The sequence below is a fragment of the Chlorocebus sabaeus genome, chromosome 24 (assembly GCF_047675955.1).
Source record: "Chlorocebus sabaeus isolate Y175 chromosome 24, mChlSab1.0.hap1, whole genome shotgun sequence".
NCBI lineage: Eukaryota > Metazoa > Chordata > Mammalia > Primates > Cercopithecidae > Chlorocebus > Chlorocebus sabaeus.
In genome coordinates, this window is record NC_132927.1 from 68,408,150 (window position 1) to 68,428,459 (window position 20,310).

At 43.2% G+C, this 20,310-nt stretch overlaps 2 protein-coding genes across 2 annotated transcripts in view; one reads left to right on the plus strand and one right to left on the minus strand.

The window, feature by feature from the left end:
• Window positions 1-5,262: 5,262 nt before the first annotated feature.
• NDUFB1 (NADH:ubiquinone oxidoreductase subunit B1) lies at window positions 5,263-11,035 on the minus strand. The gene is given in 4 exon segments (XM_007987631.3): window positions 5,263-5,371; window positions 6,628-6,772; window positions 10,839-10,883; window positions 10,886-11,035. Coding segments are annotated over 4 exon segments (312 nt in total). The 5' UTR covers window positions 10,971-11,035; the 3' UTR covers window positions 5,263-5,334.
• Window positions 10,685-20,310, plus strand: part of CPSF2 (cleavage and polyadenylation specific factor 2) — a 41,531-nt gene continuing 31,905 nt past the window's right edge. The window contains exons 1-2 of the mRNA XM_007987628.3: window positions 10,685-11,315; window positions 15,534-15,592. The gene's annotated coding sequence lies outside the window, so the exon portion shown is untranslated. The remainder of the gene's footprint in view (window positions 11,316-15,533; window positions 15,593-20,310) is intronic.

The window sequence follows — 20,310 nt, forward strand, 5'->3', positions numbered from 1 at the left end:
TCTCAAACTCCTGACCTCAAATAATCCACCCACCTCGGTCTCCCAAAGTGCTGGGATTACAGGGGAGTCACTGTGCCCGGCCATGTTTTAAAAAATTGATAACTCATCTTGATGATATTGTGTCATAAAAAATGAATCAAGAGAGAATCCAATTTACTATTACAGATGTTGGCATTAGCAATTTATGTTTCATAAAAAATACTACACGTATTTCCAGGAAAGGGAGGTAGAAAAAAATACATACAACAGCATTGTGTTGAAACTCTCCAATATATCCCTTAAGGACAAAAGACTTAGGTGTAATATTGCTCTCAATAAAGTATATATGCTTGAAACAAACCAAAGAAAACAAAAGAAATACAACCTAATGTTTCTGATTAGTGCTATTTTTGTCCTTTCTAAAAATATTCTGCTGCTCATTATTGATTACAGATTTTTCAAGTATTATTCATCAATCTGCTTTTTTTCTTTTTTGAGACGGAGTCTCGCTCTGTTGCCCAGGCTGGAGTGCAGTGGCGCCATCTCGGCTCACTGCAAGCTCTGCCTCCCGGGTTCACGCCATTCTCCTGCCTCAGCCTCCTGAGTAGCTGGGACTACAGGCGCTCGCCACCACACCTGACTAATTTTTTTGTATTTTTAGTAGAAATGGGGTTTCACCGTGTTAGCCAGGATGGTCTTGATCTCCTGACCTCATGATCTGCCCGCCTCGGTCTCCCAAAGTGCTGGGATTACAGGCTTGAGCCACTGAGCCTGGCCCATTAATCTGCTTTCATATATTGAAGGCAAAGGAATATTTTAAAAAGATATAGTTTATTTACTTCTCTATTGTTTTTATTTTATATTTTATCTTATTTTTTGACACAGGGGTTCCCTGTGTCTTCCAGACTGGAGTGCAGTGGCACGATCACAGCTCATTGCAGCCTCATCCTCCACAGGCTCAAGTGACCTCCCACCTCAGCTTCCTGAGTAGCTGGGACTACAGGTGTACCCCACCACACCCAGGTAATTTTTGTATTTTTAGTAGAGACGGGGTCTTGCCATGTTTTCCAGGCTGGTCTCGAACTCCCGGGCTCAAGCCATCTGCCCACCTTGGCCTCCCAAAGTGCTAGGATTGCAGACATGAGCCACCTTGCCCAACCTGCTGGTGTTTTTTAGAATCGTCCCAGTAACTAGTACCTCAAGAGGTTATACTTTTTTTTTTGGTGGCTTTTTGTAAGTCTTGTACTATATCTGTACAATTTAAAAGTATATGATTTGAACCACAATGAACTGCCACTTCACATCTGTTATGATAGTTATTACTTAAAAAAAAAACTAAAAAATTAAAAAGAGACTACCATATGATTCAGCAATCCAGTATCTGGGTATTTATCCAAAAGAATTGAAATCACACAGAGATATATGGACCCTCACATTCATTGTACCATTGTTAACAACAGCCATGATGAGGAAATAATCTAAATGTCCATCAATGGATGAACAGATACAGAAAATACATGCAATGAACCATTATTCAGCCTTCAAAAAGAAAGAAATCCTGCAATATGTAACAACATGGATGAACTCTGAAGACATTATGCTAAGCAAAATAAGCCAATCACAGGACAAATACTGCATGATTCCATGTAACCTTCCATGAGTTATCTAAAGCAGTCAAACTCATAGAGTAGAATGGTGGTTACCAGGGCCTGGAGTGGGGAGGGCAGAAATGGGAAATGGCTAATTAATGGGCATGAAGTTTCAATTATGCAAGGTAAGTTCTAGACATTTGCTGTACAACACTGTGCTTATAGTTGACAATACTGTATTGTACATTTAAGATTTTGTTAAGAGGCAGATTTCAAGTTGTGTTTTTTTTTTTTTTTTGTGGGGGGGACAGAGTTTCACTCTTGTTGCACAGGCTGGAGTGCAATGGTGCAATCTCAGCTCACCGCAATCTCCGCCTCCCGGGTTCAAGTGATTCTCCTGCCTTAGCCTCCTGAGTAGCCAGGATTACAGGCACGCAACACCATGACCGACTAATTTTGTATTTTTAGTAGAGATGAGGTTTCTCCATGTTGGTCAGGCTGGTCTCGAACTCCTGACCTCAGATGATCCACTCGCCTCGGCCTCCCAAAGTGCTGGGATTACAGGTATGGGCCACTGCGCCCGGCCTCAAATTGTGCTCTTACAATAATTTTTTTTTTTTTTAAGAGCGAACAATGCTAATCCTTGCCGTTATGGGTTTTAAAGTCTATGTGGAATAAAGAGGGAGGAAAAAAGGCTACAATTTGATAATATTGACACACACATACATAGAACAGATGGCATGTATACACCTGTGAAACCATCACCTCAATCAAGAAAATGAACATATTATACCCAAGTTTCCTCTTTTTTTTTTTTGAGACAGAGTTTCGCTCTTGTTGCCCACGCTGGAGTGCAATGGCGTGATCTTGGCTCAATGCAACCTCCACCTCCTGAGTTGAAGCAATTCTCCTGACTCAGCCTCCCAAGTAGCTGGGATTACAAGTGTGTAACACCATGCCTGGCTAATTTTGTATTTTTAGTAGACACGGGGTTTTACCATGTTGGTCAGGCCGGTCTTGAACTCCTGACCTCAAGTGATCCACTGGCCTTGGCCTCCCAAAGTGGCTGGGATTACAGGTGTGAGACACTGTGCCCGGCCTTTTTTTTTTTTTGAGACATAGTCTTGGTCTGTTGCCCAGGCTAGTGTCCAGTGGCATGATCTCAGCTCACTACAACCTGTGCCACCCAGGTTGAGGGGATTCTCCTGCCCAGTAGCTGGAACTACAAACGCAGGCCACCATGCCTGGTTAAGTTTTTTAGTAGAGACAGGGTTTTACCATGTTAGCCAGGCTGGTCTCAAACTCCTGACCTCAAGTGATTCCACAGCCTCGGCCTCCCAAAGTGCTGGGATTATAGACATGGGCCACTGTGCCTGGTCCAGCCTCCTTGTAATTCTTTTCAACACCTTCTAGACCCTGATCTCTCAACCACTGAACTGCTTTGTTACTACAGATTGCTATTTATAACATTTTCTATTTGTAGAAATGGAATCCTATCGCATGGGTTCTTTTTTATCTGGCTTCTTTCATTCAGCACCGTTAGTATGAAATTCATCCATATTATGTTATCAATAGATCATTCCTTCTCATTGCTGGGTGATAGTCTATGATATGGATTCAACATACTTTATCCATTCATATGTTGATAGACATTTGGGTCATCTCATTTTTGGCTGTTACTAATCAAGCTGCTATGAACATTCATGTAAGTCTTTGTGCGGATATATGCTTTCATTTCTCTTGGGTAAATAACTCAGACTGGGATGGCTGGGTCAAGTGGTAGGTGTGTTTTACCTGAAACTGCTAAACTTCTTTCCAAGGTGGGACAATTACTGGTGGCTACATTTTATATTCCTGCCAGCAGTGTGCCTTCTAGCTGCTCTACATCCTTGCCAACAATTGGTAGTCAGTCTTCCAAATTTTAACTATTTTATTTTTACTTATTTAAATCGATTTTTTGAGACAGAGTTTCATTTTTGTTGCTCAGGTTGGAGTGCAATGGCACGATCTTGGCTCACTGCAACCTCTGCCCCTGGGGTTCAAGTGATTCTCCTGCCTCAGCCTCCCAAGTAGCTGGGATTACGGACATGTACCACCACACCTGGCTAATTTTGTATTTTTAGTAGAGATGGGGTTTCACCATGTTGGTCAGGCTGGCTTGAATTCCTGAGCTCAAGTGATCTGCCCGCCTAGGCCTCCCAAAGTGTTGAGATTATAGGCGTGCGCCAGCCTAACTTTAACCATTTAATAGGTGTGTAGTGCCATCTCACTTTGCTGTTAATTTGCATTTCTCTAGTGACTACTAATGTTGAGTACCTTTTCATGCGCTTACTTGCCATCCTCGTATCTTTTTTGGCAGTGTTTGTTAAAATCTTTTGCCCATTTAAAACGTTAGGTTGCTTAAACTGGGCACAGTGGCTCACGCCTGTAATCCCAGCACTTTGGGAGGCTGAGTTGGGTGGATCACCAGGTCAGGAGATCAACACCATCCTGGCTGACATGGTGAAACCCCGTCTCTACTAAAAATACACAAAATTAGCCAGGTGTGGTGGCGGGCACCTGTAGTCCCCAGCTACTCGGGAGGTTGAGGCAGGAGAATGGCAGGAACCCAGGAGGTGGAGTTTGCAGATCACACCACTGCACTCCAGCCTGGGTGACATAGCAAGACTCAGTCTCAAAAAAAAAAAAAAAGTTAGGTTGTTTATTATTAAGCTATAAGGATTGTTTACATATTCTAGATGTGTTTTTCGAAGAGCAAAATTTTAAATTTTGATAAAGTACAAACTTACTGATTTTTAAAATTAGTTTATGTTCTGTGTGTTGTATTTTAAAAATCCTCGCTTCCTGTGTGTATCCTACATTTGAAAAAAGGAAAAATCTTTGCCAAAGCTAAGGTCACTAAAATTTTCAGTATGTGATTTTTATCAAATAAAATCTTGGCCTCATCCTTTTTAAGTCCCGTTGAAGCACAAGGTTTAAGATTTTTTTCTGAAAAATATATGATAAAAAATTTGCTCTATGATTTAATAGTACTGTGGTCCAAAATGAGAAACAGCAAATTAAATGCTAATTATAAATTTAATACCAACATATACAATCAGGTACCTAATAGTTATTTATTTATTTATTTATTTTTGAGATGGAGTCTCACTCTGTTACCTGACAGGACAGGTATGCGCCACCACACCCGGCTAATTTTTTTGTATTTTTAGTAGAGACAGGGTTTCACCATGTTGGTCAGGCTGGTCTGGAATTCCTGACCTCAGATGATCTGCCTGCTTCAGCCTCCCAAAGTGTTGGGATTACAGGTGTGAGCCACCATGCCAGGCCCTAATAATAATAATAATTATTATTATTTTTTTTGAGACGGAGTCTCACTCTGTTGCCCAGGCTGGAGTACAGTGGTGTGATCTCGGCTTATCGCAAGCTCCACCTCCCAGGTTCACACCATTCTTCTGCCTCAGCCTCCTGAGTATCTGGGACTACAGGCACCCGCCACCAGGCCTGGCTAATTTTTTATATTTTTAGTAGAGATGGGGTTTCACTGTGTTAGCCAGGATGGTCTCGATCTCCTGACCTCGTGATCCGCCCACCTCGGTCTCCCAAAGTGTTGGGATTAGAGGCGTGAGCCACTGCACCTGGCCTTAAGTATTCTTGTTACTAGAAGGACTACCTTTGTATGAAAAGAAAGACATTTCCGATTCTTCACGTTTTTATTTCTCTCAGAAGTTTAAAACGTGAGCATTCGATAGTTCAGCCAGACTCTTCACTTCCAGGTAACTTCTTCATTGGGTCGCAATTCCCTGTGTGAAAAGCAAAAAAGGAAGAAATGGAAAAACTGTAAATACAACTTTGATAAGAGATGAAAGGGGAAGTTAGAAGAACATGATTTCAATATTTCATTTTCTTTCTTTTTTTTTGAAATGGAATCTGGCTCTGTAGCCCAGGCTGGAGTGCAGTGGCACGATCTCGGCTCACTGCAAACTCCACCTTCTGGGTTCAAGCGATTATCCTGCCTCACCCTCCTGAGTAGCTGGGATTACAGCTGTACACCACCACACCAAGCTAATTTTTTATATTTTTGGTAGAGACGGGGTTCCACCATGTTGGCCAGCCTGGTCTCGAACTCCTGACCTCAAGGGATCCGCCTGCCTCAGCCTCCCAAAGTGCTAGGATTACAGGTGTGAGCCACCGCACCCAGCCAATATTTTATTTTCTATTACACTGATCCATTTAAAAAACTTACATATTAAATTTATCATATTTATTCCTTTTATTCATGACTTTAACTTTTACCATATTGTCAGCTTCATTTTTCTGGGTTAAAGAATTGTGATTACTTAGTTTATATGAAAGCTATTATCTCTGCTCAGTGAGTTCATTCAAAATGTTTTCTAAACCCTTTCCAGCTTATTTTCTCTTTCTTGAAATCCCTGATTTGTGAATCACCTCTACCATCTCTCCATACTCACTGTGGATGCTGCTCACTTCTCTTGCCCCTCAAGCTTCCTCCTACCCAGCTGTATGCCCACTGGCAGGAATCCTGTCTTGCTAACGGGAACTCTCTGCTGCCAGAGGAGCCATCTCTAAGGCATAATGGGACCAGGCAGCTGCCAGCTGCTATCACTCTACCACCAGGTCTAAAGCTGTCAGGTAGTGTTGCTAAGAACACAGCGCCTAGCTGCTATTATTACTATTTCTCTCAGCTACAGCATGTCTTAGGACAATATATGACAATATATGTGGAAGCTGTATATAAGCTAGGCTTTGGTCAGCTACTTTTAAACTGTGGCTGTATTAAAATGCACTTTGAATTTAAAAAAAAGATGATACTTTCAAAGACCTGAAACAGCCTACTCATTAAATGAAGACTTTACATTCTAGAGGTAATCATATTGTTTTATCCAAGGATTCAATAACAAACAAGACTAAAAACAGTATCATTTGAATCTAAGTCCTCAAGGGGGAAAAATTACCCCTTCTATTTATTTTTGGCACATATAAAAAAGAATATTCCCCAAATTTGGCCAATTGCTGGTTTAAAAACATGCAGACTAACCTTTTAAATAACAAACTCTTGTTCCGGAAGGCAGTTAGCCGTTCATCATTCTTTCTGTCTAAATAACATCCAATGACAAATCCCATAGGGACAAGAACATGAACCCAGTGGTCCCGCACAATCTGAAGTAAGTTCACCATGACAGCTAAAAGAAAAAAAAATTATCAGAAATACAACTGCTTTGTTTTCTTTGAAATAGCTTTTAAATTGCATCTGGGCCGGGCACAGTGGTTCATGCCTGTAATCCTAGCACTTTGGGATGCTGAGGGGGGCAGATCACTTGAGATCAGGAGTTCGAGACCAGCCTGGCCAACATGGCAAAACCCCATCTCTAGTAAAAGTACAAAAATTAGCCGGGTGTGGTGGTGCGCGTCTGTCATCCCAACTACTGGAGAGGCTGAGACAGGAGAATTGCTTGAGCCTAGGAGGCAGAGGTTGCAGTGAGCCAAGATCATGCCACTGTACTTCAGCCTGGGCAACAGAGCAAGACTCCGTCTCGATAAAATAAATAAACTGCATCTGAAACAGCAAGATAATAGACATAGATGTAATAGATGTTAAAAGCCTAATAAGCCTCTTTGTTTGCCTAGCATCAGAATATTGTATAATACTTAAAAATCTCATTGATGAAGATTACACACGGGACAATGATTAATATAAAATTACACTGCACTGAGTCTATTTATTAAATTTTACTACTAGCTTCAATAGTGATGTGATATGATACAGAGCAGAGAAACAGAGAGGGTATGTAAAACATTCTGCCTGCAACAGCTGATTGTTTGCATCTTCCTCATGTTGTTTTGGAACTTTTTCTTATAAAAGAGATGAGGTCTTGCTATGTTGCCCAGGCTGGAGGGCAGTGGCTATTCACAGGCACTATAGCTCTCAACTCCCAGGCTCAAGTATTCCTCCTGCCTTAGCCTTCCAAGTAGCTAGGACTATAGGCATGCACCACTGCACCTGGCTCTCATTTAGAACTTTTACATGTGTAAGACGTATTTAGAACCTCTCGCAATGCAAAAACAAATTTAATACAATTTTGCCAGAAGTGGAATTCTTTAGGTAAAGCTGTAATTACTGAAAACTAAATTTAGAAAGAAAAAAGATATGAGAGAAAAAAAAAAACTATATTCAATAATGTCACTGTAGATATGAACATAGATTACTCTAAAAAAGGTAAAAGGGCCAGGTGTGGTGGTTCACGCCTGTAATCCCAGCACTTTGGGAGGCTGAGGCAGAAGGACAAGGTCAGGAGTTCGAGACCAGCCTGGCCAACATGGTGAAATCCCATCTCTACTAAAAATACAAAAATTAGCTGGGCATAGTGGTGCATGCCTGTAATCCCAGCTACTCAGGAGGCTGAGGCAGGAGAATCGCTTGAACTCGGGAAGCAGAAGTTGCAGTGAGCTGAGATGATGCCAGTATACTCCCGACTGGGGGATAGAGCAAGACTGTCTCAGAAAAAAAAAAAAAAAAAACAAGGTAAAGGGAGAAGAAAACTTACTTTTATAGTGTGACTACTAGGTGGCTCATGCCTACAACCCCAGCACTTTGGGAGGCTAAGGTGGATGAATCACTTGAGCCTAGGAGTTTGAGACTAGCCTGGTTAACATAGAAAACCGTGTCTCTACAAAAAATCAAAAAATTGGCTGGGTGTGCTAGTCTATGCCTGTAGTCCCAGCTACTTGGGAGGCTGAGGTGGGAGGATTGCTTGAGCCCCAGAGACGGAGGGTGCAGTGAGCTGAGATCACACCACTGCACTCTAGCCTGGACAACACAGCAAGATGCTGTCTCAAAACAAAAACAAACAAACAAAAAAGACTACTAGGTTACTAGGTACCAGAGCCATATATTTCTATACGTAATGTGAATTAACTATTATTTACATTTTACAGATAAGAAAACAGCTTAATCCAAGTACTATTAAGTATAGAGCTGGAGTTCAAATTCAGCTTCACTCTACAGCTCTGCCTCCTATTATAGCTCATGCCTAAGAAATCCCTTCCTGAACTGATGTTTATGGTACTTAAAAGCTTTTAAATGCTGAGTGTCCAGAAGGTAGATGAGGAGGAATGAACTACAGGTTTTTCCTTATCCGAAATGCTTGGAACCCGAAGTGTTTTGGATTTTTTCAGATTTTGAAATATTTGCATACACATAATGAGCTATCTTGGGGATAGGACCGAATTTAAACATAAAATCCATTTGGGCTTTACATATGCCTTATACACATAGCCTGAAGGCAATCTTACATGAAACTTTTTTTTTTTTTTATTAGTTTTGCTCTGTCACCTAGGATGGAGTGCAGTGGAGTTATCATAGTCCACTGCAGTCCTGAACTCCTGAGCTCAAGTGATCTTCCCACCTCAACCTCCTGAGAAGCTGGAGCTACAGGTGTTAATTTTTAAAAATCCTTAAAAAAAATTGTAGACACAAGATCTTGCTATGTTGCCCAGGCTGGTCTCAAACTTGTGGCCCCAAGTTTCACATTTGGGGGCATTTTGGATTTCCAATATTCTGATCAGGGATGCTGAACCTGTAATAGTCATCAGGTGGAAAATAAATTGCAGTAATTCAACAAAAACATAGTTGGATTGCCAATTTCCTATAAAAATTCGTGCATACAGATGAATTCAAAATACACCTGTGTGCATTTGGACCTAAACAATAAATCATGTACAATGACTGAGAAGACATATGACAACATCCTAGAAAGACAATACATTATTGCCAACAAAACTGCTTAGCACTAAGCTGTGCGAAGCCTGTGTAGACTGAATCTCTGCCTCTCCTCTGACACTAATTGGCAGTTATACAATTCATACATTTTTCTTTCCTTTTTTTTTTCTTTTTTCTTTTGAGATGGAGTTTCGCTCTTGTTGCCCAGGCTGGAGTGCAATGGCGCGATCTTGGCTCACGGCAATCTCCGCCTCTCAGATTCAAGGGATTCTCCTGCCTCAGCCTCCTGGGTAGCTGGGATCACAGGTATGCGCCACCATGCCCAGCTAATTTTGTATTTTTGGTAGAGACGGGGTTTCTCCATGTTGGTCAGGCTGGTCTTGAATTCCCGACCTCACGTGGTCCACCCGCCTAGGCCTCCCAAAGTGCTGGGATTACAAGCGTGAGCCACTGTGCCCGGCTTTTTTTTTTTTTTTTGAGACAGATTATTACTCTGTGGCCCAGGCTGGAGTGCAGTGGTGCAACTACAGCTCACTGCAACCTCTGCCTCCCAGGTTCAAGTGATTTTCTTGCCTCAGCCTTCCGAGTAGCTGGGACTACAGGCACGTGCCACCATGCCCGGCTAATTTTTGTATTTTTAAGTAGCGACGGGGTTTCACTGTTGGCCAGGCTGGTCTCGAACTCCTGACCTCTTCATCCGGTCACCTCGGCCTTCCAAAGTGCCGGGATTACAGGCGTGAGCCACCGCGCCTGGCCATACGTTTTTCTTTTAAAAGGCAAGGTAGGCCAGGTGCGGTGGCTCACGCCTGTAACCCTAGCACTTTGGGAGGCTGAGGCGGGTGGATCACGAGATCAGGAGTTCGAGACCAGCCTGGCCAACATAGTGAAACCCCGTCTCTACTAAATATACAAAAAATTAGTCGGGTGTGGTGGCGGGCGCCTGTAATCCTAGCTACTTGAGAGGCTGAGACGGGACAATCGCTTGAACCCGGGAAGCGGAGGTTGGAGTGAGCGGAGATTGCGCCATTGCACTCCAGCCTAGGTGACAAGAATCTCTGTCTCAAAAATAAAAATAAAAAAACAAACCAAAAGGGTAAGCGCATCATTTTGGTGCAACGGTGTCGGCTCAAGAGGATTTGCGGTTTGGAAAAGAGCGAGGTTAGGAGGAGACAGAAGGCTAGGACTTAGATGAATGTAAGCTGCTTGGGGAGGGGAGGCAGCCAGCGTCTTCCCTGCTTCAGGCCAGGCATGGGATACCGGTTAGCGGGCGGTCACTGGGTCACATCTCTACGGACGTTTTCCTGTTATAACAGCTTCAGAAAACCCATTCCAAAAGCTCCGGCCCGGAAATCCCATCCTCCACCCGAAGAAAACCCCATTTTCCTTTCCCGTCACCTTCGCTCGGAAGCCCCGGGGAAGCTCAGACCACCCCTCCACACACGCACAGCACCGAGGGCCTGCCTAGAACCCTCCCCGTCACCCTCGCCGTGATCCACGGCGCGGCGGCCCCCCAGGCTCCACAGACCCACCTGCAGCCTCAGTGCCCACAGCGACCCCGAGACCAAGGGCAACTCAGCCACCCGCGTCAGTGGAAGCTGCGACCTCGGGACCTGCCATTCGCCGCGCCGGCACGGAGCAGAGGGGTGACGCCAGCAAATCATACTACTTCTTCCTCCTCAGGGTTGACTCCTCTCTTTTTTTTTAGCTTCCAAACATTATCAATAATTTCTGAATACAATTTCGCTCCACTCAGACGAGGCGTGCAGGTGTGAGCGCCGTCGCCTTCCCACAGCCCCGTGCCCACCCCCCGGAGATGGTCTCGCCCTGGGTCCTCCTCGTTTACGCCGCTCGCCTGCAGCTCCAAAATGGCGGCCGCCGCTGGGGGGCTTCTGCCGGCCGGTAGTGCCCCGCGCTGCTGAGCCAGCATCGGCTTTTCTACCTCTTGAACCTGGATTCGCTTAGGGGTTGGGAAGGGCAGTGGACGGCGTTGGGGGAGGCCTGACGAGGCAAGTGAGGGCGGGAAAAAGGAGTAAGCCTCTGGCGGGGGAAGGCGGCGTCACTGGCCCTCCGGGAGCGCCGGGCCCCGACTCCGACCCGGTCTCCCCCGAGGACTCGTCCCCGCCGCTTCGGCTGCGACTGTCCCGGTCGTTCCTGGCAGAAGTGGTCAGCGAGGGAAAGAGAAGTGACTTCTCTATGGGTTTCAAGCTCCTAGCTGTTTTGCGGCAGCTCGTACGGTTCCCTCCTAGGATCTTCTTTCCTCCTTTCTGCTTCCCTCTGCTTACCCTTTCATCTCTTGGCGCTGGAGGAGTTAAGCCGACGCCAGCTTTAGCTGCTTAGCCTCGTGGCTACGGCGTTCTCAGCCTCCCCCGCTCGGGCTCTTCCCGTCGTTTTGGGTTGAGAGACCACGAGGTTACTAAGCTCTGGGCACCGCGTAGGCGTCCTTTTAGTTCATCGACTCCAGAGACCTTTCGGATGTTTGTACCACGCTGTACTAAAAGGGTCTCGGCCCTTCGCGCCCTCCCGCCATTGCCCCCCAGCGCTTCCACTATTACTGTGAAGTTATAATTCTTTTTTGGCTTCGTACTGTTTTACGTATTCTTTAGAAAACAAGAGGTCAGACTGTAACCCCGGCAAGTCTGGCCTCCTGTGACCAGGCGAACTTGAGCTATCATTTATACCCATCCCCTAATTTTTAATTTTACAGTCCCTTTAACCCTTTTTTTTCCTTTCTTCTTCTTTTTTTTTTTTTTTTTTGAATAGAGACGAGGTTTCACTATGTTGCCCAGGCTGGTGTCGAACTCCTGGGCTCAAGAGAACCTCCCATTTTGGCCTGTGCTGGGATTACAGGCGTGAGCCACCGTGCCCGGCCTTGCAACCCCAGTATGAAATTGCTGCTTTCCCTCAACTGACAGGAAAGAGACTTCCCCACTCAGCGAGTTCCAGGGCTAACCCAAACTCCTCTGTTTTCCCTTGGATTTTGCTTAGTTCACCTTAGTTGTCATCAACATGCACGGTCATGATTTTTTATTTTTTATTTTTGAGAAGGAATCTTGCTCTGTTGTGCAGGCTGGAGTACAGTGTCACGATTCTCGGCGCACTGCAACCTCTGCCTCCCGGGTTCAAGTGATTCTCCTGCCTCAGAGTCATGAGTAGCTAGGAGTGCAGGCGTGCACCACCACGCCCGGCTAATTTTTGTAGTTTTAGTAGAGACAGGGTTTCACCTTGTTGGCCAGGATGATTCGCCCGCCTCGGCCTCCCAAAGTGCTGGGATTACAGGCGTGAGCCACCGCGCCCAGCTGATTTATTATTTGAGACGGGGTCTCTCTCTGTCCCCCAGGCTGGAGTGCAGTGGTGCCATCTCAGCTCACTGCAACTTCCGCCTCCCGGGCTCAAGCAATCCTCCCACCTCAGCCTCCCAAGTAGCTGGGGTCACCAGCGCAGCCATCGCGCCCGGCTACTTTTTTGTGTTTTTAGTAGAAATGGGGTTTTGCCATGTTGCCCAGGCTGGTCTGGAACTCCTGAGCTCAAGCGATCGGCCTTCCTTGGCCTCCCAAAGTGTTGAGATTATAGGCGCAAGCCACTGCGCTCGGCAACATGCACGATCATTATTGAGAGGGCAAGTGACTGTGAGATATTGGGTATTAGATATACAACGATGATCACTTTTACTCCTCTATACATTGAAAATCCATTCAAATACTTTATGTGCCCCCTTTATAACAAAATAACTTGGGTTAGGGCAACAAAAAGGCTTTATAAAGGAGTAAATATGTGAGTTGGGTCATGTAGCATCAAAAGGAATTTGCTAAGCTCAAAAGGAGAAGGTAATTTCGGGATTCAGTACAGGAATATAGAGCTTTGAGAAGCTTTAGCATACTTAGGGAGAGTGGGATAATCAACCTGCTTGAGCGTTTAGTGCACGAGTGATTGGTGAAGCAAGAGGTAGGTTAAGATCAGCTTGTGAAGGATCTTGATTTCCAATAGGGAGTTTAGATTTTATTCAGTAGTTAGCAGGAATCCAGTGGATATTTGGTGCAAGGAGTGAGCAGGAGGGTATTTGTTTTTTCAGGATGGTCTCTGACAGCTATATAGAGGATCAACTGGGAACAGAAAAACTAGATGAAAGGAAATTGGCAATCATTCAGGTAAGGCAATGAGGGCCTCCATGGAGGCAGGACATAAAGGAGGTCAGAGAGACACTAAATAAATGTCAAATGGGATTCACCTGCTGACTGCTAAGTTAATGGTAAGAAGGTGACTTGAGTTTTTATTCTGGGAGAGTAAATGGTTGGCAATACTATTAAAACTTAGTCTGAGACATGCACACAAACATAGGATGGTGCCAACCTGCACTTTAGGGGTGACAACACGATGCTCTATAGTGTAAAGCATTGATTTTTATGGTCTGGAGTCTAGATCTGCACTGTTATAGTAGTCACTAGCCACATGTAGCTACCGAGCACTTCAGATGTGGTTAGTCTAATTGAAATGTGCTGTAAATATAAAATACACAGTGGATTTTGAAGATTTCATATGAAAATGTAAAATATTCAACATGATTATATGTTGAAATAATATTTTGGTTCTACTGGGTTAAATAAAATACATTAAAATTCACCTGTTTCTTTTTCACTTTTCCATGTGACCACAAAGAAATGTAAACGTACATTTGTGGCATGCATTATATGTCTGTTGACAGAGCTGTTCTAGTCTAGACTAGATGTGGGAATTTGTAAGGAGGTGGAATATGAGCTGGGCCCAAAGACATTGAGCAGTGACGTCAGGGTGGCTTCCTGGCAACCTCCATTGCCAGTTAAGGCATTTGGTTTGTCTTTTCTCAAGCAGTAAGAAGCCTTCAAAGATTTCTGAGCAAGGGGTAATATGTGCAGGGTATTTCTGAAGATGAATCTGGTAGCGATGTTTAGGTTGGATGAAGGGAGGAAAGGAGGCAGAGAAACTGAGAAACCCAAACATAAGGTAGTGAGGCCCTTCCTGTATTAGGGTGCTGGCAGTAGGGATAGAAAGGGAATGATATGCAAAGCGTTGCTGAGGGAAGAATAATCAGGAGGTGGTAATAATAGACTGTCCCAGAAGTGAAGAATCAGCATGTAGCATTCCAAGCCTTGGTTACTTAGATAACAACTAATATATTCATGTCGCAGAGCTGTAAAATACAATTTGAGACTGAAGAAATTTGGTCTCAAGGTAGAATCAGCAAAGTTAGGAGGGAGTGGTCCACTAAATACTTTCTCTTTTTATCACCCTGCTTTCTGTATCATCTTATCAATCATACGCACCAGCTAATATCCCCAAAATACAGAATTACCTATATCATGCCATCTTTCTACTTGATAATGAGTCTTAAAATGCTTCTGTTGCCTGCAGGACTAGGTTCACAGTTTCCAAGGCCTTTCATTATCTGGCCTTTTCTGTTCATTAGGCCTTACCTTTTATTTTCTGCTTTTGTGAATGTGTGCCAGGCTAGTTTTTTCACTGGTACTTTAAAACGTTTTACTCAAAAGTGCGGAGATCTGAGATCTCTGGTACTCCTTTACTCCTGTTATTCCTCTGTTTTAAGTACCTTCTCTTTGTTTCTACCCATGTCTTATCCTTAGTGAATAATCTTAAATCCCACCTCTTCTATGATTCTCAATAACATAAGGTAATATCAACTTAAAAAAAAAAACTTCCCTATATATATATATGTATGTGTATATATATATATATATTTTTTTTTGAGATGGAGTCTTGCTCTGTCGCCCAGGCTGGAGTGCAGTGGTGCGATCTCAGCTCACTGCAAGCTCCACCTCCTGGGTTCACACCATTCTCCTGCCTCAGCCTCCCAAGTAGCTGAGACTACAGGCGCCTGCCACCGTGCCTGGCTAATTTTTGATATTTTTTTTTATTAGAGACGGGGTTTCACCGTGTCAGCCAGGATGGTCTCGATCTCCTGACCTCATGATCCACCGGCCTCCCAAAGTGCTGGGATTACAGGCGTGAGCCACCGCGTCCGGCCCCTAAATATTTTTATGTCTTTTATTATCTGTTTATGTAAGCTTAAGCTTCCTAAAATTATGACAGATCTCTTTTTTATAAAAGGACCACATATTATACTACTTGGTGCTGCTCCTGATGCCTTAGGGCAAGATACAAGTTAAACACCATAATTGTAAACAGAATGAAATCATAATACCACATTCATAAGGCTTTTATTTATTTTTTAGATTGATAAAGAACTCTTCAGAATTCCTGGTGTTTCATCATATATACGACTGAGATATCAGTAAGTAGTGAATGTTTAATAAAGATACAGCTTTATTATGAATAATTATAGTGAAAATATCTTTTCATCTGTTGAAATCTTGGTCTGTCTGCAAAAAAAGTTTTAATATGAACGTATTCAGTTCTAGCTGCAAGATACCGTGCATGTTACTTCATAATCTAAATGAAGAAAGTGGGAATTAAGGAAGACTTAAGTAGAAAAGAATTTCCCTTAGGCCATTGTTATAATTGTGGTACAGTAAGCTTTTTGGCAGGGATAGTTTCCAAGGTCTTTTCCAAAATTGTATTTATAAACATTTTTCATCAAATAGAGAATTAATGTCTTTGTACCCCAAATAAGAACACATGAAGGCCAGGTGTGCTGTCTCACACCTGTAATTCCAGCATTTTGGGAGGCCAAGGTGGGTGAATCACTTGAGCCCAGGACTTAAAGAGCAGCCTGGACAACATAGTAAATCCCTGTCTCTACAAAACATTAGCCGAGTGTGGTGGTGCGTGCCTGTAGTCCCAGCTACCCGGGAGGCTGAGGTGGGAGGATCACTTGAGCCCAGGAGGTTGAGGCTGCAAATGAGCCATGATTGCACCACTGCACTCCAGCCTGGGTACCAGAGCAAGATCCTGTTTCAGGAAACAAAAACAAGTCAATATATTTTAAATTTTAACTTACCAACAGTTATTTATTGAATAACCACTATGTGCAGGGATGTGCTTATGTACTAAGGACAAAAAAATGGATCAAGCCAACTCCTGTACTCAGAGAGCTCTCCTAAGCAAGGGCAAATATATGTAGCTGGGTTCCAGTTTATGGTGTGGTAAGTGAGCTTATTTAATACTAGCCATGCCCCATTACTTCATTTAAGAAACATTCATCGGCTACCACTGTATGTTAGGCACTGTGGCGGCATTGGTAACTGTGATCAAAACAGAGAAAGTCTTTACCTTCATGGAGTCCACATTCCAGTGTGGGCACAGGAGGAGAGAAGGTGACAGACAAAGCAAGTAAATAAATAAGTAGCAATTAGCACTAAGTATTTTGAGGGAAATAGAATGATGTTGTAATGGGCGTGAAGAAGGGCTTTAGGGTGGTCAGAGAACGACTACCTCTGAGAATGACTCAATAAATTAGAGACAGGGAAAATATATAAACAAGTTAGAGGTTTTGGTCACAGTGAAGAGAGAAGAAAATTTGAGAAATATAATGAGTTGTTATGAAAGTATATCCCTGGAAGTGTTTTATGAAGGTCCTTGATAAGTCTCTGTACAACTTAAGCCAACGGACATTTCTCTGGCTTCTCAGACTTAGTGCAAATGGGAGGTGAGGAAGTGGAGACTTAGTGCAAATGGGAGGTGAGGAAGTGGAGATATATCTGTGTACAAATATTCTGAGAAATTTTTTTGTGAAAGGGAAATCCAAAAATGATGCAGTGGTTGTTGGGGGTTGAAGGGTTAAGAGAGGGTTCTTATAAGTTGGGAAATTCTAGAGTATTTTTATAAGCTTGCAGGAATGGTCCATCAGTGATACACTGATGCAGGGGAAAAAGCAAATGACTGAAGATGTCAAGTCTTTCAGAAGGTGAATAGAAATGGAATCAACAGCGCACATAGAGGGACCGACCTTGGGTGGGAGCAGGACTGTTCTATACAATAGGAGACCCAACAGTGTACATGCAGATAGGCTAATAGATGTAGTATCTGGAAAATGAGAAATTACTCTCTAATTTTATCAGCTGAGACTAGGGTGGAGGGAGGGATGGGTGATCTTTGAACAAAGAGGAGGAGGTGTGGAGAAGTCGTCTCAGAAATTGAAAGTCAACCTACTAAGAAAAGTCAGATTGAAGGGTAATACTTAGGGCCTATTTGAGGCCTTTGGCCATGAATTTAAAGAGCAAATAGCATTAACTGGGCATGGTGGCGGGTGCCGGTAATCCCAGCTACTCGGGAGGCTGAGGCAGGAGAAATACTTGAACCCAGGAGGCAGAGGTTGCAGTGAGCTGAGATCTTGCCACTGTACACCAACCTGGGCGACAAGAGTGAAACTTTGTCTCAAAAAAAAAAAGAAAAAAAATGGGCTGGGTGGATCATGAGGTCAAGAGATCCAGACCATCTGGCCAACATGGTGAAACGCCATCTCTACTAAAAAAAAAATTAGCTGGGCGTGGTGGCGCATGCCTGTAGTCCCAGCTACTCAGGAGGCTGAGGCAGGAGAATCACTTGAACCTGGGAGATGGAGGTTGCAGTGAGCCAAGATCGTGACACTGCACTCCAGCCTGGCGACGGAGTGAGACTCAGTCTCAAAAAAAACCCCAAATAGCACAGCTGTAATTCTCCTCCATATCCCATCCCCCTCCAACCCCCGCATGATTGGAGTTAATCAGGACTGGGGTTTTGCCAGCCTAGTAGAGAGAAGGACTAGAGGAGCAAGACATTTGAGTGTTTGCAGATAATCTTAACAGATCATGAATTGAAGGTGAGGACCTGAGTGAAAACAGGAGGGGGTCGTGGATAGGGAAAAAGTAGCCAGCGAATTAGAGAGATACCACTGAGCACAGGATTTTTGCAATGGGAATACTAGAGTAAGTAAGGTGTTAGAGAGTGAGATGCTTGAAGGTGAAATTTTCAAAGTAGTACAGTTACTGATAGTGATAAGTTTTAGGGTGTAATCGTAATGCTGGGTGGCTGAAGTGAAATGAAGATTATTGGAGTTGAGGAAGTCAAGGAACCAACAGGTCAGTATTGAAGTTACTCAGAGGAACAACGGTCATGTAAAAGTCCCCAGTGAATGAGGCCAGGTTAATGGATGCCATAGTGAAGGGGAAATGTGAAAGACAAATAGTGAACTGCTGGGTGGCAAGAGCTTTAATGGGACTAGAATATTTGAAAGAGGAAGGAGAAGACATGGTTTAGAAGCTGCAGTGAGGAGCAAGGAGCACATACCTCCTGCTTTTCAAGTACACGGGGTATAAAAAGTTAAAACAACAACCACAAAAAACCTTGAGAAGGCTGTAAGAGAAAGAGTATGATTAGGGAACAGCCAGGTACCTGGGAAGACAAACAGGTGAAGAGAATTTTCAGAGAAGCAGTTGCAGTTACAGGTGAGTAGAATCATAGTTCCAGAGAGCATCCTGAAAGGATTTGAGAGGGAGAAGAGGTAGGGGATTAGGTCTTACTGGGAGATGTATGCATCATTGATAGTTGATAACCTAGCAGTCTTGTGATTTTGGCTGTCACTCAGATAAACAAAGCTGGGAGATGTGGTGGGTTTAGCAGCCCCTGTCAGCCTCTTGTGAAAGGTGGATTTCAGTTTACCTCAGTTCGTTGATGACCTTGAGTAGTGGTGAGAAATTATTAGGTAATTCAGTGGCCTTCTCTCCTATTTGCATAGTTAGCCAGGAAAGGCTCATTTATTTTAGGGAGCTGAAATCTGAAATGTTGCTGTGGGGTTGAACTTTGTTAATGAATATTTTCATAACTTCTGCTTAATAGCACACAGTTCCAGGTTCTAAATCCCATTTTTTTTTTAAAAAGTATATATTTTATTTTATTTTATTTATTTTTTAGATACAAAGTCTCCCCCTCTGTTGCCCAGTCTAGGGTACACTCTAGGGTTTCACTCTGTGCCCAGTCTAGTGGCATACTCAGAGCTCACAGTAACCTCAAACTCCTAGGCTCAACCAATTCTCTCATCTTGGCCTTCTGAGTAGCTAGGACTACAGGTACATGCCACCAGCCAGTATTTTTATTTTTTATTTTTGTAGAGACAGGGTCTCACTACGTTGCCCAGGCTGGTCTCAAACTCCTGAACTCTAGCAGTCTTCCTGCCTCGGCCTCCCAAAGTGCTGGGATCACAGGCATGAGCCACCATGCCTGGCCTATAGATGTGTTCATGTTATATTTTCCTGAAATATATGTAGTAGGCATCCCAATTTGCATTCCATCAGATATATGTTGAGCATGCATCAGGTTCTATTTAGGAGTTGCAAACATATGCCACCTGTGTTTTTCTGTTGCTCACATTCCAATGCAAGGGTTCTTAATGTTAAACTCCCTGAAAAGTTTGTGAATTTCTGTGTGTATATGTACTCTTGTTTTTTTGTTTGGTTGTGTTGAGAGTTGGTTGGGGAGAGGGGAGGGCCCATAGGTTTTTATCAGATTCTCAAGGGGGTCTATTTAAGGACCACTGGTCTAATTAATAGGAGAGAAAGACACATAAACTAATCATTGTAATACAGTGAAATCAGTGCCATCACAAAGCACGATAAAAGACGAACAGATTCACCTTGAAGGATGAGTTCATTAATTTCTAAACATTTATTTATTGAGGAACTTGGATGCAGTAGTATCTGTTGTAGGTAATTTATATATTATTTGAAATACTTCATCCTTTTTACATATCTGTTAATACTAATGTTTTATAGACTGAGATACACAGGTGAGGAAAGTTTAATTAACTTGCTTCAAATCACATAGTAGATTCATATATGGGTCTATTTGATTGCAACATTCACTACCCCACTAGGGAGCCACTAAAGGGCTCATTGTGTCCAAGATTATGTTTGTGCTTTTAAACTTGGCAGTGACTTAATAAACTTGCTTTCACTTAAAAAATAAGTAAACTTGGCAGTGATGGAAATGGGCCTTTAAACTGCTTTTTGTGTTAATGGAATTTCTATGAACTTAAATATTTGAACTAATTTTAATCAATTTGTCTATTATATATGC